This window comes from Podarcis filfolensis (assembly GCF_964270895.1).
Source record: "Podarcis filfolensis genome assembly, chromosome: 13".
Lineage (NCBI taxonomy): Eukaryota > Metazoa > Chordata > Lepidosauria > Squamata > Lacertidae > Podarcis > Podarcis filfolensis.
The window spans coordinates 2,339,120-2,362,878 of record NC_139615.1 but is presented as its reverse complement, the minus strand read 5'-3'; the positions used below and the strand labels follow the sequence as shown (position 1 = coordinate 2,362,878).

Genomic DNA, 23,759 nt, shown 5'->3' with positions numbered 1-23,759 from the left:
TTTAGAAAAGGTCTAGACAAATCCACGGAGGAGGAGAGGCCTAGCGATGGCTCCACGGTCAGAGGTAACAGTGCTTCAGCTTAACAATTTCCGGAAACCACAAAAGGGGAGACGGTCACTCTCGCACTCGGATCCCGCTGGTGGGATTCCCTTATGTATTATTTTTGTGTTTTCAGATGATATACCATCTTGTGGTGCCTGGGTGAAGGGCAGTATAGAAATCAAATAAGTAAGTATATATATATCTATGAGTGAGAGATTTTACTTCCTTGGGCTCCATGATCACTGCAGATGGTGACAGCAGCCACAAAATTAAAGGACGCCTGCTTTTTGGGAGAAAAGCAATGACAAACTTAGACAGCATCTTAAAAAGCAGAGACATCACCTTGCCAACAAAGGTCTGTATAGTTAAAGCTCTGGTTTTCCCAGTAGTGATGTATGGAAGTGAGAGCTGGACCATCAAGAAGGCTGATCGCCGAAGAATGGATGCTTTTGAATTCTGGTGCTGGAGGAGACTCTTGAGAGTCCCTTGGACTGCAAGAAGATCCAACCTCTCCATTCTGAAGGAAATCAGCCCTGAGTGCTCACTGGAAGGACAGATCCTGAAGCTGAGGCTCCAAGACTTTGGCCACCTCATGAGAAGAGAAGACTCCCTGGAAAAGACCCTGATGTTGGGAAAGATGGAGGGCACAAGGAGAAGGGGACAACGGAGGACGAGATGGTGGGACAGTGTTCTTGAAGCTACCAGCATGAGTTTGACCAAACTGCGGGAGGCAGTGGAAGACAGGAGGGCCTGGCGTGCTCTGGTCCAGGGGGTCACGAAGAGTCGGACACGACTAAACGACTCAACAACAACCACAGCAAGAATGCCTTGCCAGCCTGTCTTAGCTACCAAAAGAGGTCTAGACCAGGCATAGGCAAACTCGGCCCTCCAGATGTTTTGGGACTACAACTCCCATCATCCCTGACCACTGGTCCTGTTAGCTAGGGATGATGGGAGTTGTACTTCCAAAACATCTGGCGGGCCAAGTTTGCCTATGCCTGGATTAAGATAATTTTGTGGAGGATAAATATGGCTACTAGCCACTTTTCCTGCTGGGAGACAAAAAGAAAGTTTGCGATTCCAGGTAGACATGGGAACGGAAATCCCAACTGCTGTGGAATCTGGAACCCAATGCTTTCAATTTGGCATCCCTGGGCGGTGGAACCTTTGACTCTTTCTGTTCCAGAAAATAAGGGAGAAGGGGGTATAATTGCAGCATCAAATTATGCCCCCCCCCCGACAATTTCTGTCCCCCGTTCCACTCCACACACACACACCCAACCCAGGCAGTCATATTCCCCTCGGTTTCATATACTTTTTGTTTTTTTAATAAAAAGGAAAATCACCACCTTCAATATGAAGGTTAACAAAATGATACAAAAGGAGAAGCGCTTTGTAACGACATCACAGGCCTGTTCCCGTGACATCACCTCTCAGCGCCCACACTTTATCTGGAGGCACTTTGTTTCGATGTCATCAAGAGAGCGAAACTAGGCATCTCCTTCTGCCACCAGTTCTCCCGGCACACGGGGATGACGTCACAGAGAGAACGGTCTTGCTCTCGCACCACGATGGCATCGCAGTCCAGTGCCCAGGACATCCCTAACAGTCTCTAGGGTATTATTGGTCTCGAGTGGCGAAAGCCATAAGAAGGCAGTTTGAGACATCCCAGAGCAAAAGCTTCACTTTCCTCTCCTGTGACATCATCACAGTGACATCATCAGAAAGTGCAGAGTCTTCTGATTGTCATATGGTTATTTCAACGCGGCGGTTTAACCCTTCTCTGTGGCATGCGCGTCCTTGAAAGCTCATAGATTCGGCAGGCAGAGATGACATCACTCCTGCTCCTGATGACATCACTACACAGCTGCCATTTCCCTCCAGCTTTGCGTGGCGACAAGTTGCACTCTGGCGAATGCGGCACTGCCCGTGGCATGCCAATGACAGTCCCTCTTTGGCTTTCGGGACGTGGAGAGTCAGGGGCTGCACGTCAAAGTGTGCAGAAACCTTGACCCCCGTCCCTTTATTATAATGGAATATGTCCATTTAGATTCAAGTAAGGCTCCACATTTCCAGAAATCGGTAGACAACGGGCGGCCGCCCTCCCCGTCACCCCAAAAGGACGGACGACAAATTGTATAAGGCCTCTGGTGATCATCCCACACAAATCCTCCATACAGCACCATGGTGGGCCAAAGTTTTTAAAACACACCCCAAAATGGCAGAAAGACAGGGATCCATCAGCCTCCATTTTGAAAACGTTGCCACCAAGCAGAGAGGGGTGGCCATCTTGAAGGCCAGGTGGCAAAGGAATTTCATTTCCCTCAGCGGCCACCTCATTCCTCCCACCAGGCGGCCACCTTGCAACCTCCAACAAACAGGCCAGCCGCTCCGGAAGACAACGGGAGGGCGGCCATTTTGTGGCGCGAACCGCGGTCCGGGAAACTTGGCCCGATGGGAGGCCATCTTTGGCTTTTCCAACGTTCAGAAGTTTCGGAGCCACGGAAGGTCATGTGAAGGTGCCAAAACGGCAGGAACGGAAGACGCTGTGGATTTGGCAGCCATCTTTTTTGCCGCTGCGTTCGGCCATCTTGAAAAGTGGCCCGGCGGGTACCGAAAGCGACTCCTCGACCCGGGAGCGGCCATTCGTGGCGACTCGACTGGCAAAAAAAGGACTATCCTCACCGCGCTTGAACAGTTAAATCATCTTTCCATCCCTTTCTGTGCCAAAGGATGAGAGGATACGTGGCGGGGGAGAGAGAAAGCCGAATTATTCCCCACGGAATACGCTGTTCCAAAACTGAAAAATAAGTGAAAAATAAGAGAGACGAGCAGGAAGGAGGGAGGCAGCCGATGTCCCAAGTCAAGAGGCCACAATCGTCACCGTTTGATTGAGGAGGGGGAAGAACAGTCAAAACGCAATAATTTCGGACCGTTTCCTTCCTCTGCGGTCAGTAGGGTCCCAAAGACGAGCCGGACTTGCTCTGAACACGCATGTTCTGAATGCTGGACAAGATTTTCTTCTGATGTCCGGCCAATGTCACGCCGATCCGGAGGAGGTCTCTGGAGAGGGAAAGCCAAGGGAGGAGGAGAGAGGAGTCATCACAGTTGGAAGGGACCCCATGCGGTCATCTAGTCCAACCCCGTTATGCGGGAACCACAGATGCGATTTCAGTGCGGCATTACCGCCGCACCTCAAACTCGCTGCCCCGTCTCCCCGCCCACAAGGGTCTTGGGACCCTCCTTGCTCCGCAGGCTCACTCACTCGGTGGAGAGTTGGCTGACCAGCTCGAAGGAGGTGAACCCGGCGCCGGCGAAATTCTCTTCGTAGCGCCCCATCTTGATGGCGCGGAGCCAGTCGCCGATGGATGCGAAGGAGGAGTAATGGGGCAGGCGCTGGTCCAGGAGGGGGTGGGACGGCCTGAGATTGTGGGGGGCGGAAGGAGAGAGAGAGAGAGAGAGCAGAGGAGTGAGGGAGACAGAAGCCACAGAATCACGGAAGTCAGCCTTTAAATCCGTATTAAATTTGCGCTGATTTGCACTACAATTTGTTAAAAATGATGGAAAACCGCTAAAAAACAATTGGCCAAAATACAAGCAATCAGGGAACTCTCCCATTTACGTGGGGGTTACGTTCCGAGGCACGTGAAATCCCATGGATTGGGAACGCCGTGGGAAAAGCCTGCAAGCACCCTCTGAAAAGCCTCCAAAAACCCTTTGGAAAACCTCAAATGCTGGTGGGATTGCTAGACGCCATTTTTGTCCCTTTCTGTGCCCGTTCTGGGTTCGAGGGGATGCACGTTTCCGAGCACAATTCAAAGTGTTGGGGCTGACCTTTAAAGCCCTAACTGGCCTCAAAGGCCCAGTAGACCTGAAGGAGTGTCTCCACCCCGGACACCTGGGTCCAGCTCCAAGGGCCTTCTGGCGATTCCCTCCCTGCGAGAAGCGAAGTTACAGGGACCCAGGCAGAGGGCCTTCTCGGTGGTGGCACCCGCCCTGTGGAACGCCCTCCCACCAGATGTCAAAGCAATAAACAACTACAGTCATACTTCGTGATAAATACCCTTCAGGTTGAGCGCTTTTATGTTGCGCTCCGTGGCGACCCGGAGGTAACGGAGCGCGTTACTTCCGGGTTTCGCCGCTCGCGCATGCGCAGACGGTCAAAAATGACATGGCGCGCATGCGCGGAAGCAGCAAAACGCAGCCCGTGCACACGCAGACGCGCTGTCGCGTCTTACACTTTGTTCGGGATGCGAACGGGGCTCCGGAACGGATCCCATTCGCATCCCGAGGTACCACTGTATTTTATTTTAAAAGACAACTGAAGGCAGCCCTGTTTAGGGAAGTTTTTAATGTCCGACGCTGTATTGTTTTTAATATTTGGTTGGAAGCTGCCCAGAGTGGCTGGGGAGACCCAGCCAGATGGGTGGGGTATAAATAATAAATTATTATTATTATTATGCCTTGATTTTGTGTACATGGGGAGTTGCCTGTACCTTCCAACTCTATGATTCTGCAAGGGTCAATTACCCCGGGGCAGCCACCTCTGAAATCTGACCGTGTCCGCAAGCCCCCAGATATGGGTCCCCCAAACCCACATTCAGTCCTAGAGAAGGGCTGCAACTTAATGGCAAAGCCTTTGCCTCATGAGCGGAAGGTCTCGGGTTCAATCCTCGATGGCGTCTCCTGGTTGGAAGCTATCTCCTTGGGGAGGCAGCGGCGGTGTAGTGGTTAGAGCGCTGGACCCGGGACAGCGGGGGTCAAATCACTTGCCCAGGGGAGCCAGTCACTTGCCCACGGCCTAGCCTACCTCAAAGGGGTGTTGTGAGAATTAAAGTGGGGGTGGAAGAGAACTACATATCCTTGGAGGAGAGGTAAGTTGCAGCTCCGATGCAGAATAATCAGCAACCGCAGTTATTTCTGAGGCCAGATCTCCCCGGGGAGGAGGGGAGGGGCCTCATCCGGACTCACCCTCCGTTCCCCCGCGAGACGATCTTGAGGCTGGCCGGGTTCCGGATCAGCTTGTCCAAGGAGTTGACGATCTGGGCGAATCGGGGCCGGGTGTTGCGGTCCTTCTGCCAGCAGTCCAGCATCAGCTGGTGCAGCGAAGTGGGGCAGTCCGTAGGGGGCGGGAGCCGGTAGTCCTGCTCAATGGCGTTTATCACCTAGGGGGCAGAATCACAGAATCATGGGAGGGTCCCCTGAAGGACATCTAGTCCAACCCCATTGCCACGCATGAACCTCAGCTTAAAAAAAACAACAGAGGGCCATCCGACAAGAGGACCATCAGAAAATAAAATGGAGGGTAGCGGGCTGAGAAAAAAATGTGGGAGAGGTTGCTTATCTGTAAGCCGATAAGAGGATTCAAAAGCAGGGACTACAACTCCCATCAGGCTCCAACAAGCCGCAGCCCAAAATGGCCGCCCTGGCTGGGGGCTGATGGGAGCTATAGGCCAAAATGGCCGCCCTGGCTGGGGGCTGATGGGAGCTGTAGGCCAAAATGGCTGCCCTGGCTGGGGGCTGATGGGAGCTGTAGGTCAAATTGGCCGCGCTGGCTAGGGGCTGATGGGAGCTGTAGGCCAAAATGGCCACATTGGCTGGGGGCTGATGGGAGCTGTAGGCCAAAATGGCCGCACTGGCTGGGGGCTGCTGGGAGCTGTAGGCCAAAATGGCTGCCCTGGCTGGGGGCTGATGGGAGCTGTAGGCCAAATTGGCCGCGCTGGCTAGGGGCTGATGGGAGCTGTAGGCCAAAATGGCCGCGCTGGCCGGGGGCTGATGGGAGCTGTAGGCCAAAATGGCCGCCCTGGCTGGGGGCTGATGGGAGCTGCAGGCCAAAATGGCCACATTGGCTGGGGGCTGATGGGAGCTGTAGGCCAAAATGGCTACATTGGCCGGGGGCTGATGGGAGCTATAAGCCAAAATGGCCGCGCTGGCCGGGGGCTGATGGGAGCTGTAGGCCAAAATGGCCGCGTTGGCTGGGGGCTGATGGGAGCTGTAGGCCAAAATGGCCACGCTGGCCTGGGGGCTGATGGGAGCTGTAGGCCAAAATGGCCGCGCTGGCTACGGGCTGATGGGAGCTGTAGGCCAAAATGGCTGCGCTGGCTGGGGGCTGATGGGAGCTGTAGGCCAAAATGGCCACGCTGGCTGGGGGCTGATGGGAGCTGTAGGCCAAAATGGCCGCGCTGGCTACGGGCTGCTGGGAGCTGTAGGCCGAAATGGCCGCGCTGGCCTGGGGGCTGATGGGAACTGTAGTCCAGAACATCTGAGGGCATGAGGGGAGGCTGGATGAGGGCAGGGGAGGCACTCACATCCTGGTTTGACATGTCCCAATATGGCCTCTCCCCGAACGACATGACTTCCCACATGACGATCCCGTAGCTCCAGACGTCGCTGGCGGAGGTGAACTTGCGGAAGGCGATGGCTTCCGGGGCCGTCCACCGGATCGGGATCTTCCCGCCCTGAGGAGAGAGATCAGGAGGATCAACCAATGGAAGAGGGTGCGAGGAAGAGGCTTCTGACACACACACACCCAGGCGCTGGCCCTCATCTCATCTCCCAGGATGCCTGGGTTCCTTGTGAGATGCAGAGCTTAAGTGGTGGACCAGGACCTGAGAGAGACCCAGGTTCGAATCTCCACTCGGCCCTGTAGCTCACTGCACTGGACCAAAGCTGCTCTGAGTTCAAGGTGTTACTGCTATTATGCAAAGCCCTTAAGAACTTCACCTACAAGGCTGCCTGATCCCACATGCGCCCCCTTGACTGCTGAGATCTGGGGAACCAGCACTGCTAAAATTGCCACCTGATACCTCATCCAACTCTGTAAGAACTCAGTCTTTGGAACTCCCTGCCTATTGACACTGGACAGGCGCCTCACTGTTTTGTGTCTGACGCCTGCCAAGGGACGCAGGTGGCACTGCGGGTTAAACCACAGAGCCTAGGGCTTGCCAATCAGAAGGTGGGCGGTTCGAATCCCCACGACGGGGTGAGTTCCCGTTGCTCGGTCCCGGCTCCTGCCAACCTAGCAGTTCGAAAGCACATCAAAGTGCAAGTAGATAAATAGGTACCGCCCTGGAGGGAAGGTAAACGGCGTTTCCGTGCGCTGCTCTGGTTCGCCAGAAGCGGCTTAGTCCTGCTGGCCACATGACCCGGAAGCTGTACGCCGGCTCCCTCGGCCAATAAAGCGAGATGAGCGCCGCAACCCCAGAGTCGGCCATGACTGGACCTAATGGTCAGGGGCCCCTTTACCTTTACCCTTTTACCCAGAAGTTCAGAAAGTCTGTGTTTAAATTTGGTTTGCTCTGTTCTACTGTGGTGTTAACTTTCTGCATTTTTTTTAAAAAAGTATGTTTACATTTTTGCATTTTACAATATTTCAACAGCAAAAATTGAATCTAAACAAATTCAACCTGCTTTTTCTTCGAGTCCCCCTCACCCCGCGGTCCCTTATTTTATATCGCGTGACCAATTCAAACCTATTTACCAACTTAACCTTTTTACTCCCTTTAAGTTATTTCCTGCTGCTCGTGTTCATGTCAACTCTGCTAACGTTTAACTTTCTGCATGTTTTAAATGAAGGTTGTACATCTTTTAGCGATAGTTTTGTCCTTTTTTTGGTAAACAGCTTTGAGGTTTCCTTCTGCAATCGAGCAGTATATACATTTTATGAAACAAATAATAGAATAAAATAGAACAGAACAGTATTGAGAGCGGAGGAAACACAGAACCAATTTTCCGTACCAGCGAACTGGTGTAGGTGGGGTCGGACGAATTCTCTTCGAGAAAGCGAGACAGGCCAAAATCGGAGACTTTGCAGACCAAGTTGCTGTTGACCAAGATGTTGCGGGCGGCTAAATCCCGGTGGACGTAGCTCATGTCAGAGAGGTAGCGCATGCCGGACGCGATCCCCCGCAACATCCCCACCAGCTGGATGGGGGTGAACTGCCCGTCGTTCAACTGCGGAAAAGCAAGACAGGGAAGGCGACTTAGGCGGCCTTTCTCAGCCGTGGGACGTTCTTGGACTACAACGCCCATCATCCCTAGCGAGCGCGGCCAGTGGATGATGGGAGTTGTAGTCCCGACATCTGGGGACCCCTCCAGATTGAGAAAGACCGCGTTAGGGGAGCCAGCCCGCCCAGTGGAAACTTAACCCTTCGTCGACTCAAGGCACTCCCCAGATGTTTTCGACGACCCGCCCGCCCACCCTTGGTCCAAAACATCAAGCTGCGTATGAAGCAAAAATAATTATATATATTATATATGCTTTCCTTGTCTACGTGTGTTTCGTAAAGATATTGTCAGTTGCTCAGAGTCGATGCAGCCAAAAGAAGTGACAAATTGGGGAATTCGGGTGAAAAAGCCTCCACTGAGATTACAGTAGTAATAATAATAATAATAATAATAATAATAATAATAATAATAATAATAATTTATTTATTTATTTATTTATTCATTCATACATACATACATACATACATACATACATACATACATACATACCCCGCTCATCTGGCTGGGCTTTCCCAGCCACTCTGGGCGGCTTCCAACAAAATATTTAAATACCGTAATGCATTAAACATTAAAAGCTTCCCTAAACAGGGCTGGGACGCGGGTGACACTGTGGGTTAAACCACAGAGCCTAGGACTTGCCAATCTGAAGGTTGGCGGTTCGAATCCCCACGACGGGGTGAGCTCCCGTTGCTCGGTCCCTGCTCCTGCCAACCTAGCAGTTTGAAAGCACCTCAAAGTACCAGTAGATAAATAGGTACCGCTCCGGTGGGAAGGTAAACGGCGCTTCCATGCGCTGCTCTGGTTCGCCAGAAGCGGCTTAGTCCTGCTGGCCACATGACCCGGAAGCTGTACGCCGGCTCCCTCAGCCAATAAAGCGAGATGAGTGCCGCAACCCCAGAGTCAGCCGCGACTGGACCTAATGGTCAGGGATCCCTTTACCTTTACCTTTAAACAGGGCTGCCTTCAGGTGTTAAGGCCGAGGGCCTTCTGGCGGTTCCCTCATTGCGAGAAGTGAGGTTACAGGGAACCAGGCCAAGGGCCTTCTCGGTGGTGGCGCCCACCCTGTGGAACCTTCAGATGTGAAGGAAAAAAGCAGCTATCCTATCTTTAAAAGACATCTGAAGGCAGCCCTGTTCAGGGAAGTTTATAATATTTGATGCTGTCCTGTTTTTAACATTTGATTGGGAGCCGCCCAGAGCGGCTGGGGAAACTCAGCCAGATGGGCGGGGTATAAATAATAAATTATTATTATTAAGGTGAGGATGGGCAAAAGTCTCCCGAGCTTTTCTTATCAAGTATCGGGGGACCCCTACCCCCTCTGGCCTGCACCCCCCGCCCTCTCTTGGCTCCTGCCTCCGTCCTTACCCGGAGGAAGGAGTCCAGGGCTCCGTTCTCCATGAACTCGGTGACGATCATAACGGGGACGCTGTTTGTGATAACTCCGTCCAGGCGGATGATGTTGGGGTGCTCAAACTGCCCCATGATGCTGGCCTCGCTGAGGAACTCCCGCCGCCGCTTCTCGGTGTAGCCGCCTTTCAGGGTCTTGATGGCCACGTAGATTTCCTTCTTCCCGGGCACTTTCAGGAGGCCGCGGCAAACCTCCCCAAACTCGCCTGCGGGAAGAGAGACTCAGGGGAGGGAGCAGGGAGGTCGGGATCCGTTCAGGCGGGGATCCCCCGCCGGGCTTTCGCGGGGTGGAAATCTGGCCCCAGTGCAGGAGCCAGACTCAGGCAGGTGAAGGTCAAAACTACGATCGCCTGTGACTTAGAATCATAGAAGGGTCGGGACACCCAAAGGTCATCCAGCCCAACCCGCTGCAACCTAAGGTGTCGGTCCTTACCTGCGCCAATGACCTCCTCGATTTTGACGTACGAGACATCGATCTCTTTGGCAAACTCGCGCACGGCCTCATTTGGGTCTTCGTAGGTGAAAGGGTCGATGTAGACTTTGGTGCCTGGAGAGGAGAGGAACCATAAACATAATAAACATAATAATTATGATAATTATGATAATTATGATAATTATGATAATGATGATGATGATGATAATAATAATAATAATAATAATTTATTTGCATCCTGCCCTCCCCAGCCGATGCTGGGCTCAGAGCAGCTAACAACAATAAAAGTAACACAGCATTCTAAAATCAATTCATTCTAAAATCAATTCTGAATCAAATTGATGGCAACCATTGGGCTAGAGTTCAGTGAGGATTGTCGAAGGAGGGGGTCAGACTGTGCCCTGGCCAAAGGCCTGGTGGAACAGCTCTGTCTTGCAGGCCCTGCGGAAATATGTCAAGTCCCGCAGGGCCCTGGTCTCTTGGCACAGAGTGTTCCACCAGATCGGGGCCACGGCCGAAAAAGCCCTGGCTCTGGTTGAGGCCAGCCTAACCTCCCTGTGGCCTGGGACCTCCAAGATGTTTTTGTTTGAAGCCCGTAAGATCCTCCGTGGGGCATACTGGGAGAGGCGGTCCCGTGGATACAAGGGTCCTAGGCTGTATAGGGCTTTAAAAAAATACCCCTTTCGTAGGGTTGCCATATTTCCTGACGTCCACAGAGTCATTGAGCATTTTTGGGGGGGGACAAATTGTTGAGCTTTTAAAAAGTGATTTTTAGATTTGGGAGTTGTTTCTGCCGCTTTTCCCATCGCGCTGCCACCCATCCGAGTTTCCCAACATTTTGCTAATTCAGCAAAACTCCCCCCCGCCCCCCGATGCCATTTTTACATCCGAAAACCAGGGCACGTCAGAAATTATCGCTTTCGGAGCTGGCAAAGGACTAACCCAAACATGCCACCCCTCGCGGGACTTTCTGCCTTAGCTCCTCCCACCCCCAGGCTCCTCCCACCGACATCACCACGGTGCCCGCCTCCGCTCACTCACCGTGTCCAATCAGGTACTGCCCAGGCTTGTCGGAGTATTCTTGCTCCCGTGACCTGGACGACCCCTGGCGGCTGCCAGAGGGAGGAAACAAAATGGCGTCATGGCCAACTCAGTGGCTCCGCCCACTATCCCTCCCTTTAGCTCCTCCCCCACAACCGCGTCAATCACTCTTTGAATTTCCTTTGTGCTCTGCCCCTCCAGCGCCTGACTGCAGCTCCCATCCTCCCTGCCCATCACAGCCATTTTGGACTACGTTTCCCATCAGCCCTCCAGCCGGCTCCTCCCAGTGTCCATCTAGCCCCGCCCACAACCTCCGGTTAATCACATCCCCTCGGCCAGCTCTGGGATGCGGCACCTTACCGGAAGCAGACGATGGCCACAATGATCACGGCCAGGACCAGGAGCGCCCCCAATGCCGCTGTTCCCACAATGAGGGCCAACTTCTCCGTGCTGCTTCCCGACTCTACGGGGGATGGAAGAGCAGGGAGAGATTTATCGGAATTACGATGATTTACTGAGCACCCAGGGCACGTTACATCATTAAAATGCAACATGAGAAACAATTTTGATGCATTTTGACATCATTTAATTCTTCTGTTTTTAAGCTCCTTATGATTTGAGTTAAATTTGATTTGATTTAAAGCTACGGTTTTCCCAGTAGTGATGTATGAAAGTGAGAGCTGGACCATAAAGAAGGCTGATGGCCGAAGAATGGATGCTTTTGAATTCTGGTGCTGGAGGAGACTCTTGAGAGTCCCATGGACTGCAAGAAGATCCAACCTCTCCATTCTTGAGGAAATCAGCCCTGAGTGCTCACTGGAAGGACAGATTGTGAAGCTGAGGCTCCAATACTTTGGCCTCCTCATGAGAAGAGAAGACTCCCTAGAAAAGACCCTGATGTTGGGAAAGATGGAGGGCACGAGGAGAAGGGGACGACAGAGGAGGAGATGGTGGGACAGTGTTCTCGAAGCTACGGACATGAGTTTGACCAAACTGCGGGTGGCAGTGGAAGACAGGAGTGCCTGGCATGCTCTGGTCCAGGGGGTCACAAAGAGGCAGACACGACTAAACGACAACAATGATTTGACTGTATGGTTTTTTATGTTTTTACACCGCCGTTCCCTCTGTGAGATGCTCTCCCCTGGGAGGCTCGCCTGACACCTTCGCCAAACGCTTTTACATTATCACATATCTTTAGGCGCCAGGCGGAAACACTTCTTTAGAGCCAGGACTTTGGCAGAGTGAGCCGCGTGGCCTTTTAAACTGGGCCTGGGTACATGACTGGTCTGCCTGCTGTTACGTAAAGGCATTTTGGAGTACCATTCCCAATCCACTCCAACCAGCCCACAGACATTTTGGACAGAAACTCCCACCAGCCCCTAGTCAGATATGCACCCCACCATGTGCTTGATTTATCCTTTTTTTCCTTCCATGGTAAATCTTTATTAAGGGACACGGGTGGCGCTGTGGGTTAAACCACTGAGCCTAGGACTTGCTGATCAGAAGGTCGGCGGTTCGAATCCCCGCGACGGGGTGAGCTCCCGTTGCTCGGTCCCTGCTCCTGCCAACCTAGCAGTTCGAAAGCACGTCATGTGCAAGTAGATAAATAGGTACCGCTCTGGTGGGAAGGTAAACGGCGTTTCCGTGCGCTGCTCTGGTTCGCCAGAAGCGGCTTAGTCATGCTGGCCACATGACCTGGAAGCTGTACACCGGCTCCCTCGGCCGATAAAGCGAGATGAGCACCGCAACCCCAGAGTCGGCCACGACTGGACCTAATAGTCAGGGGTCTGTTTACCTTTACCTTTTAAAAATCTTTATTGGTTTAAAATACAGACATAAATGATCATTTACAACGAAGGTAAGTATGGAAAAATTCAATACAGAAGAAAAAACATCACAACATAAGAGTAAGAATAAAGTTAAAAAGACAAAAAAGAAAAGAAGGATTGATTTATCCTAATGGGAAAGAAACATAGGATAATATTACTCACCCATTCCCTGGGTCTGGAAGGCCTTCTCGGGCCCAAACGTTCCGTACCCGGCCTCCGAGCGGGCACGGACTTGAACCCCGTACATCGCCCCTCGCCGCAAGCCGCTCAGGGTCACCTGGTTATCCGACGTCTTCACAAACATGGTGCCCCCGCCGCTCTGCATGGGAGGGAAAGGGGTGGTGAAGGGGCATCGGGAAACTGCTCCTTTTCCAACACCCCACTCCACGCCGCAGGGGGTTGGGCTGGATGGCCCCTGGAGGTCCCTTACGACGTCTCTCACCCCTCTTCTGCTCACCTTCTCATAATACTTGACTTCGTAGTCCAGGATGCTCCCGGTCGGAGGCTGAACGGGAGGCCAAGTCAAAGTGACGGCGCTGGAGCTGGCAGACGTTTGCTGGATTTCGGAGACGGGCTGGGGGACTGTGGGGAGAGAAAATAGGGGGCTGCGTGAGCCACGGGCGATGAGGCAGCCCCTAGGAGGCTTCCTGGGGACTCTCTCGCATGTAGCACTGGAACTCAAAGCTACAGCTCCCATCCGTCTTGGGTCCAGCAACAGAAGTCTTTGACACCATCGACCATAACATCCTTCTGGACCGTCTAGAGGGGCTGGGAGCTGGGGGCACTGTTTTACGGTGGTTCTGCTCCTTCCTCCTGGGCCGTGTCCAGAAAGTGGTGGTGGGGGATGAGTGTTCAGACCCCTGGGCTCTCACTTGTGGGGTGCCTCGGGGTTCTGTCCTCTCCCCCATGCTTTTCAACATCTACATGCAGCCGCTGGGAGAGATCATCAGGGGGTTTGGGCTGGGTGTCCATCAATATGCAGATGATACCCAGCTCTATCTTTCTTTCATATCAGAACCAGCGAAGGCGGTGAAGGTCCTGTGTGAGTGTCTGGAGGCGGTTGGAGGATGGATGGCGGCTAACAGATTGAGGTTGAATCCTGACAAGACAGTAGTACGGGAGGGGGGCAGGTGTGGAGGACTCCCTGGTCCTCAATGGGGCAACTGTGCCCCTGAAGGACCAGGTGTGCGGCCTGGGAGTCATTTTGGACTCACCGCTGTCCATGGAGGTGCAGGTCAGTTCTGTGTCCAGGGCAGCTGTCTACCAGCTCCATCTGGTACGCAGGATGAGACCCTCCCTGCCCACGGACTGTCTGGCCAAAGTGGAGCATGCTCTGGTTATCTCCTGCTTGGACTACTGTCATGCGGTCTATGTGGGGCTGCCTTTGAAGGTGATCCGGAAACTACAACTGATCCAGAATGCGGCAGCTAGACCGGGGACTGGGAGCGGCTGCCAAGACCATATAACACCAGTCCTGAGAGATCTACATTGGCTCCCAGGACGTTTCCAAGCACAATTCAAAGTACAGTGGTACCTCAGGTTACATAGGCTTCAGGTTACATACGCTTCAGGTTACAGACTCCGCTAACCCAGAAATAGTGCTTCAGATTAAGAACTTTGCTTCAGGATAAGAACAGAAATTGGGCTCCGGCGGCGCAGCGGCAGCGGGAGGCCCCATTAGCTAAAGTGGTGTTTCAGGTTAAGAACAGTTTCAGGTTAAGAATGGACCTCCGGAACGAATTAAGTACTTAACCAGAGGTACCACTGTATTGGTGCTGACCTTGAAAGCCCTAAACGGCCTCAAAGGCCCAGTAGACCTGAAGGAGCGTCTCCACCCCCATCGTTCTGCCCGGACACTGAGGTCCAGCTCCGAGGGCCTTCTGGCGGTTCCCTCCCTACGAGGTTACAGGGAACCAGGCACAGGGCCTTCTTGGTGGTGGCCCCCGCCCTGTGGAACGCCCTCCCAGCAGATGTCAAGGAAATAAACAACTATCTGACTTTTGGAAGACACCTGAAGGCAGCCCTGTTTAGGGAAGTTTTTATTGGGTGACATTTTAATGTATTTTTAATCTTTGTTGGAAGCCGCCCCGAGTGGCTGGGGAAACCCATGGGTGGGGTATAAATAATAAAGCATTCCTGTGCCGTTCCGGCTGCGAGAGCGACTGACCGTCCTTGTTGGTGGTCACGTTGATGGACTCCGAGGCCGGCGGGTTGTGGCTCATCTCGGAGACGCCGTTGACGGCTTGGATCCGGAAGAGGTAGTTGATGTAGGGCTGCAGCCCCTCCACGGTGACCGAGCGCTCCCACAGGCCCCTGGACCGGGGGGCGTAAGCCAGGCGGGAGCAGGGCCGGCACGGCTGCTTCTCGGGGCACTCGGAGCAGGTGACGTGGTAGGCCACGTCGTCGCGGCCGCCGTTCTCGAGGGGCTCGCTCCACTTCAGGACGGCCACCGAGCCATTGATCTTGGCCTCGGGGCTGCGGGGCTTGGACGGGCCTTCTGCGGGGAGGGGAGGGAGGGAAAGAGGCAACGGTCAGGATGGGGGGACCCCGACCTACCCCAGGACAGCCTTACTCCAAACAAAGCAAACTTGAACCCTCTGCGTTGCAGGCGGGTTGGGCTAGATGACCCCTGGGTGTCCCTTTCTGACAGCAAGAGCTGTTTGGCAGCAGAATGGACTCCCTTCCTTGGAGGTTTTCAAGCAGAGGTCAGGTGTCCATCAGCCAGGGATGATCTAGCTGAGATTCCTGCATCAAAGGGGGTTTGTCTGGATGACCTTTGGGGATCCCATCCAACTCTTCTACCAACCTGCTGCCCTCCAGCTGCTTTCGATTGTTTTATTTTTTATTAAGCTCATTTGTCTTTTTTTCCCCTTCCCCCCCAAAAAAGTAACTTTCAACAAAGAAGCAAAGCAGATTAAAACCAACGTTAGGACCAAAAGGAAAGAGGAAAACACCCAAAATTTCAATACCCCTTGTTTGGTTTTCTGTTTTAAAGCCCGAGAGACAGTAAAACGATAAGTTATACGGAAAAGGAACTCCTAAAACCGTTTGAAAGATGAGAAACAGCAATAAACTACAGACAAAACATCCAGCGCCATTCTACATCGCTGCTTTTAGCAGGAGCCAAAAAGAGTTCCACACTAAAGTATCAATTTCTTCCAGATGCAGGACAGGCGGTCGGCCGCACCTGTAGCAGCACCAGTTTTGCAGAACGAAGCGGTCGAGTGCGAGTATATGGCGCACGGCGAGAAATCCTATTTTTGAAAGGCAGGATAAAGACATCCTACGCACAGATCACTAAAAGCCAAAAGCCCAGGTGGAAAAGGAACCTCTGCCTGGTACCTAAAGATGGTGCCAGGGCATCATTTCTGGGGAGAGCACCGCAAAAGAAGGGGGCCACCACCAAAAAGGCCCCGTCCTCGTGCCGCCACCCTCCAGACCTCCCATGGGGGGAGCACACAAAGATCACAGCATCCAGGTTGGTTCACGTAGGGGGAGCCAGTCCGTGCGGTGCTGGGGGTCCCGAGTCACCGAAAGCTCCATAGGTCAAATACTAGCCCTTTGAACCGGAACCCAGGTCCCGCCGACCCACTCTCCCCCGCCACTGCCTTTGACATCACTTACTAGCACACGGCTTCGTCACGGGGTCCTTCTCCGTTCGGTAGAATCCGTTGCGGCAGGGGCATCCGCTGGATCCCGGGGCGTTCGATTGGCTGAAGGCCGGGCAGCTCTGGCAAAAGCCCTCTCCCTGAGAGGGCTTGAACATCCCCGCCGGGCAGGCTGCGGGGCGAGAGGGAGAGACAGAGGACGTGAGTAGGATCCATGCTGGTTGGATGGCCGCTGCGATCCAAGATTCTTCCACTGCGATCTCCGTACTGCTGCAGCGGGTTGGGCTGGATGACCTCTGAGGGGCCCTGTCAACCCTAGAATTCTATAACCTTAAGAGGGTGGCGGTGGGATCGCCTTCATTGGAAGCTTTTAAACAGAGGTTGGACAGCTGTCTGTCAGGGATTCTTTAGCTACGATGCCTACACTGGATGGGGTTGGGCTGGATGACCTCTGGGGGTCCCTTTCAACCATCTATAACCATTGGAGGTTTTTAAAAGGAAGTGGCTGTCTGTCAGGGATTCTTGCTTTGCTGCAGGGGGTGAGATCAGGGGCCAGCAAACTTTTTCAGCAGGGGGCCGGTCCACTGTCCCTCAGACCTTGTGAGGGGCCAGACTATATTTTTTGGGGGGGAATGAATGAATTCCTATGCCCCACAAATCACCCAGAGATGCATTTTAAATAAAAACACACATTCTACTCATGTAAAAACACCAGGCAGGCCCCACAAATCACCCAGAGATGCATTTTAAATAAAAGCACACATTCTACTCATGTAAAAACACACTGATTCCCGGACCATCCGTACGTAGGATTTAGAAGGCGATTGGGCCAGATCCGGACCCCGGGCCTTAGGTTGCCTACGCATGGCTTAGATCAGACATCCCCAAACTCTGCCCTCCAGATGTTTTGGGACTACAACTCCCATCATCCCTATCTAACAGGACCACCGGACAGGGATGATGGGAATTGTAGTCCCAAAACATCTGGAGGGCAGAGTTTGGGGACGCCTGGGTTAGATGGCCCCATAGAGATTTCAGTGAGGACAGATAAAAGGAAGTCGTTTTTCGTAACATTGCAGTTACACTTTGGAACTCCCTGCTACAGGAGGCCGGGGTCGCCAACGACTTGGACGGCTTTCAAAGAGGACTGGGCGAATACGGGGAGGGCTGTGGATACACAGAGGAATTATACCAGAAAGATATGGATGTCTCGTACACCCCAGGTAGTGGGGTTGCTGACCTTGAGCCAGACATCCTGGAGAGTGAAGTCAAATGGGCCTTAGAAAGCACTGCAAATAACAAGGCCAGTGGAAGTGACGGTATTCCAGCTGAACTATTTAAAATGTTAAAAGATGGTGCTGTTAAGGTGCTACACTCAATATGCCAGCAAGTTTGGAAAACTCAGCAGTGGCCAGAGGATTGGAGAAGATCAGTCTACATCCCAATGCCAAAGAATGCTCCAGCTACCGCACAATTGCACTCATTTCACACGCTAGCAAGGTTATGCTTAAAATTCTGCAAGGAAGGCTCAAGCAGTATGTGGACCGAGAACTCCCAGAAGTGCAAGCTGGATTTTGAAGGGGCAGAGGAACCAGAGACCAAATTGCAAACATGCGCTGGATTATGGAGAAAGCTAGAGAGTTCCAGAAAGACATCTACTTCTGCTTCATTGACTATGCAAAAGCCTTTGACTGTGTTGACCACAGCAAACTATGGCAAGTTCTTAAAGAACATGTCCATTCTTGAGGAAATCAGCCCTGAGTGCTCCCTGGAAGGACAGATCCTGAAGCTGAGGCTCCAAGACTTTGGCCACCTCATGAGAAGAGAAGACTCCCTGGAAAAGACCCTGATGTTGGGAAAGATGGAGGGCAGAAGGAGAAGGGGAGGACAGAGGACGAGATGGTGGGACAGTGTTCTCGAAGCTACCAGCATGAGTTTGACCAAAGTGCGGGAGGCAGTGGAAGACGGAGTGCCTGGCGTGCTCTGGTCCAGGGGGTCACAAAGAGGTGGACACGACTAAACGACTCAACAACAACAAATGAAGTATGAAGGACAACCTAGACAACATCTTAAAAAGCAGATGCATCACCTTGCTAACAAAGGTCCGTATAGTTAAAGCTCTGGTTTTCCCAGTAGTGATGTATGGAAGTGAGAGCTGGACCATCAAGAAGGCTGAAGAATGGATGCTTTTGAATTCTGGTGCTGGAGGAGACTCTTGAGAGACCCATGGACTGCCAGAAGATCACACCTCTCCATTCTGAAAGAAATCAGCCCTGAGAGCTCACTGGAAGGACAGATCCTGAAGCTGAGGCTCCAGTACTTTGGCCACCTCTTGAGAAGAGAAGACTCCCTGGAAAAGACCCTGATGTTGGGAAAGATGGAGGGCGCAAGGAGAAGGGGACGACAGAGGAGGAGATGGTGGGACAGTGTTCTCGAAGCTGCCAGCATGAGTCTGACCAAACTGCGGGAGGCAGTGGAAGACAGGAGGGCCTGGCGTGCTCTGGTCCAGGGGGTCACGAAGAGGCCGACACGACTAAACGACATGGGCCCGATCCTGCAGGATCCTTTCATGCGCTTGGAAAGGACAGCCAAAGCCCAAAGAGATTCCCCACGGGAAATGATTGATTAACGGTGGAGGAAATTTAAGGACTATTTGAATAAATATTGTAATGTAAAAAATTAGAAATTACTTGAAAGAAACAAATAGGCCTAGGATCAAACCAAGTTACAATTAAATAAATGGGATTTAGAATGTTAAGAAAAGCGAATAAGATGGACTATAATTGGAAACTGTTTGAGTTCAATAATGATATTGGAAAGCTGTTACTTTTAATTACAAGGAAACTCAGAAGGGAGGGATTTGGGGAAGTCAATCAAGATGTTTCAAAGGTTGGATTTGTGAAGAATTAAGTTTGTTGCTATTGTTTATCCGTTTATTGTTCCCTTTCTTCCCCTCGTTCTGTGTATCACTCTGCTTTGTGGTTTGTGTTATCATTGCGGAAAATCTAATTATTGTTTTTTTTAAAGGAAATGATTGATTAACGAAACGGAATAAACAAGCAAATTAAAAGCCGCTGAAGGCCTCTGCCCGGAACGGACATTAGCTAAACCCGGCGAAAGTGTATTCCGAACAGCAGGAATGTTATCGACTCCTCGCTAAACAAATGTAGAGGATAACCCTTGCTATCCCTGGAAGATGGGAGACTCTCGCCCTATTTCCCGCCTCCGCAGAAGAAAAAACGAAATTTCACAGTGAAGGCAGTGGCAAACAATGGCTGAAACAATCCCAGCAGCTTTCTTGTGGCTGCCCCCTAAGTCTGCCCCACTCCCAGAGACCTTGTTTAGGACTCTCTCCCTTCCACCCACCCCACTCCAGCCGCCTGCTGGAGTTGGTTACCCTTGACCCCACAGATATTTCGCATTCCTGGGGGCTTGCAAGCCCCTGTCCAGCCGCCCGGGAGTTCAAAGACCCGTCCTTCGTGACCCAGAGGAGAGAGAATGACAGCGAGAGAGAAAGCAACTGCAAGGCTGGGGGTAGGAAGAGGATTTTGGCCGTTCAATAACCATGGCCCAATGGGAAAACTTATGGAAGATCAATTGGAAATTCACAAATTGTTACACGATTAGAGAGAACTTCCAAAAAGTGCAACACCGATGGTATCTAACACCATGGAGACTTTCGAAAATGTACAAAAATGTGTCAAGCAATTGTTGGAGATGCGGAGACTCAGGAACTTTCTACCATATGTGGTGGATATGTAGGAAAATACAGGTATTCTGGGAGAGTATCCATGCAGAACTGCAAAAAATGCTAAAGATCTCTTTCAATAAAAAAACAGAGACCTACCTCCTGGGAATAACAGATTTGGATATTGCGCAAAAGAGGAAGGGTATCTTTTTATATGCGGCAGCGGCAGCAAGAGTTCTGATCGCAGCAAAATGGAAGAGTAATGAAACCCCCTCTATACAAGATTGGATCCAAAAGCTAACAGAATATGCCGAATTAGATGGTCAATCAGAAAAAATAAAGAATAAATCAAAACAGGAATTTGTTTCAAAATGGGAGGTTTTCAAAGAATATCTGAAAAATAAATATAGTAGTTTAAATTCTGTTGCAGCATTCGAGGAACTTCAGTAATAGTTGCAAGGTAGAAATAAGAAATTAGAGATTATTTAGAAAAAGTTTAATTATGATAAAAGTGTGTATTGGCAATAAGTAATATGAATCCGAAATATGGAATAGACGGGAGGTTGGGTCTTTAGTGTTAAGACCAATTTATGTTATATTGTTTGCTAAGAAAATTATGTGTCTATAGTTATTCCTGTGTGTAATTTGGTATTTGTGTTTTTTTCTTTTTTATTGTTGTATCAATAAAAAATCTTAAAAAAAAAAAAAGGCTGAGGACAGGAGAGGGACGAAGCAGTGGTGGGCTTCCTGGGAGAGCAAGGAGGCTGGCGAAGGGGTCTTTGGGGAAAGAACCCTTTTCCCAGACCCCTTTGCTGCATTCGAACCGCGCCAGGGACCGCCGGGGAAAGGATCAAAAATAAAACTGAAATGCCGCTGCAAAAATCTTTGGCGCATGTTTTCCTGCAGCGTTCTGGTCGCCTCGCCCGAAAAAGGATGCGGAAAGAGCTGGGGAAGTTTCGGATAAGGGCCATCGAATCGATCAAGGGGCCGGGGCAACGCCAGCTTGCAGTGTTTGGGGGCTTTTTGGTTCAGAGAAAAAGGGAGGTGGGAGGCAGAATGGCGGAAGTTTGCAAAACGGGGCATGGAAGTGGCTAGAGAAAGGTTTTTTTCCTCCGATGCTCACAATGCTAGAAGTCCTGGGTATCCGAGAAAGCTGAATGTTGGGAGATTCAGGACTGTGGAACTCACTGCCACTGTAGGCAGGAGTGGCCACGGACCTGGATGGCCTTAAAAGATTAGGCAAATTCACGGAGGAGGAGCGGGCTATTGATGGCTGCTTGTCAATATATCGTATTTTTTGCTCTGTAAGACTCGCTTTTTCCCTCCTAAAAAGTAAGGGGAAATGTGTGTGCGTCTTATGGAGCGAATGAAGGCCGCGCAGCTATCCCAGAAGCCAGAACAGCAAGAGGGATCGCTGCTTTCACTGCACAGCGATCCCTCTTGCTGTTCTGGCTTCTGGGATTCAGAATATTTTTTTTCTTGTTTTCCTCCTCCAAAAACTAGGTGTGTCTTATGGTCTGGTGCGTCTTATAGAGCGAAAAATACAGTAGCTATGCTCTGCAACTTCTACAGTCGGAGAAAGCAATGCGTCCGAATGACAGTTGCCGGAAACCACTGGAAGGGAGAGTGTCGGTCTTGTGTTCGAATCCTGCTTGTGGATTTTCCACCGAGACATCCATTCCGCCACTGGGATCTCCTTCTGTTCTGGGAACTGTAGCTCTACAAATGGGAAAACTACAGTTCCCAGAAAGCTTTCGGGAGAATTCTTGTGCTTTCAAAACATCGTGCAGCAGGGAATCTTAGGGCGTCAAAGGACAGAGTATGGGGGAAGCTGTGATGATGATGTTAATAATAATAATTTTATTATGTATACCCCGCCCATCCAGCTGCATTGCCAGACAAAAAACTTCGAGAGGAGGGAATCTGTCTGAGTCCCTGAAAGCGAGCACAGCGATCGCGGCCAACAGACACACATCCCTCTCTGACCGAGACGTGGCTCCCTCCCTGCAAACTGTTTACGTTTCCTGGTGCCTGATCCGCCGCCCTGGTTTCTACGAAGCGAGGAATGCTGGAATGCGGTCTCTCTTCCTCACGAGAAGGCGCAGGGCATGGGGCCTCTTCCACATGCAAAAGCTTCGGTGGCCCCTTTTGGCACCTTGCCCGCAGATCTGGTCTCTTCTTCTTCTTCTCAAAAAGGATATTGTAGCTTAAGAAGACAACGAGATCGCTGCTGGGAAACCCCCAAGCAACTGGGATTTGGAAGAATCGCTGCCTCTGGCTGGGGAGGCAAAGCAAAACCATCTCTGGCTAGTAGCCACCGATAGCCCTCGCCTCCTCCATGCATTTGCCCAATCTTCTTTTAAAGCCATCCCTGTTTCCTGTGGCAGGGAGTTCCACAGTTTAACTCCGATCTGTGAAGAATTTTCTTTTATCTTCCCTGAATCTCCCAGCATTCAGCTTCCACAAGTTATGGTGTCGGGAGAGAGGAAGAAAAAGTTTCCTCCACCCACTTTCACCATGTTCTTTCGTAAACTTCCATCAAGCCGCCTCTTCGGAGCACAATTCAAAGTGTTGGGGCTGACCTTGAAAGCCCTAAATGGCCTCAAAGGCCCAGTAGACCTGAAGGAGCGTCTCCACCCCCATCGTTCTGCCCGGACACTGAGGTCCAGCTCCGAGGGCCTTCTGGCGGTTCCCTCCCTGCGAGAAGTGAGGTTACAGGGAACCAAGCAGAGGGCCTTCTCGGTGGCGGCGCCTGCCCTGTGGAACTCCCTCCCACCAGATGTCAAAGAGAACAACAACTACCAGACTTTTAGAAGACATCTGAAGGCAGCCCTCTTTAGGGAAGCTTTTAATGTTTAACAGACCACTGTGTTTTAATACATTGCTGGAAGCCACCCAGAGTGGCTGGGGAAACCCAGTCAGATGTGCGGGGTATAAATAATAAATTATTATTATATAATTATTATTCCTTGCCTTTTTTCCAAACTAAAAGTACCCAAACACTGTACTGAGTCGCTCCATATCCTCGTGATCATGTGGGCTGTGCTTTTCTGAATTTTTTCCAACTCTACTATATCCTTTTTGAGGCGAGGGAGTCAGAACTGCGCACAAATGTTCCCAATGCGGACGCGCCACAGATTTGTACCTCACTTCCAAAGAGGTCGAGACAGCGTACTTTGTTCTCCCTCTGCTCTCCACTTGATCCTCACAACAGCCCTGTGAGGCTGGAGGATGGATGGCGCCTAATGGATTGAGGTTGAATCCTGACAAGACAAAAGTACTGTTCTTGGGGGTCATGGGGCGGGCAGGTGTGGGGGACTCCCTGGTCCTGAATGGGGCAACTGTGCCCCTGAAGGACCAGGTGCGCAGCCTGGGAGTCATTTTGGACTCACTGCTGTCCATGGAGGCGCAGGTCAGTTCTGCATCCGGGGCAGCTGCCTGCCAGCTCCATCTGGTACGCAGGATGAGACCCTTCCTGCCCGTGGACTGTCTCACCAGAGTGGCACATGCTCCGGTTATCTCCCGCTTGGACTACTGCCATGCGCTCTACGTGGGGCTGCCTTTGAAGGTGACCCGGAAACTGCAATTAATCCAGAATGCGGCAGCTAGACTGGTGACTGGGAGACCATATAACACCGGTCTTGAAAGACCTCCATTGGCTCCCAGGACATTTCAGAGCACAATTCAAAGTGTTGGTGCTGAC

At 51.6% G+C, this 23,759-nt stretch overlaps 1 protein-coding gene across 1 annotated transcript in view; it reads right to left on the bottom strand.

The window, feature by feature from the left end:
- Positions 1-1,358: 1,358 nt before the first annotated feature.
- Positions 1,359-23,759, bottom strand: part of EPHB4 (EPH receptor B4) — a 53,459-nt gene continuing 31,058 nt past the window's right edge. Inside the window, exons 5-17 of the mRNA XM_083580850.1 lie at positions 16,385-16,540; positions 14,928-15,257; positions 13,218-13,342; positions 12,923-13,079; positions 11,292-11,394; positions 10,932-11,002; positions 9,891-10,004; positions 9,416-9,663; positions 7,781-7,996; positions 6,352-6,501; positions 5,015-5,208; positions 3,309-3,464; positions 1,359-3,106 (exon numbers count right to left, since the gene is read on the bottom strand). Of these exons, the coding sequence (XP_083436976.1) occupies positions 2,995-3,106; positions 3,309-3,464; positions 5,015-5,208; positions 6,352-6,501; positions 7,781-7,996; positions 9,416-9,663; positions 9,891-10,004; positions 10,932-11,002; positions 11,292-11,394; positions 12,923-13,079; positions 13,218-13,342; positions 14,928-15,257; positions 16,385-16,540 (2,132 nt within the window). The 3' untranslated portion in view covers positions 1,359-2,994. The remainder of the gene's footprint in view (positions 3,107-3,308; positions 3,465-5,014; positions 5,209-6,351; positions 6,502-7,780; positions 7,997-9,415; positions 9,664-9,890; positions 10,005-10,931; positions 11,003-11,291; positions 11,395-12,922; positions 13,080-13,217; positions 13,343-14,927; positions 15,258-16,384; positions 16,541-23,759) is intronic.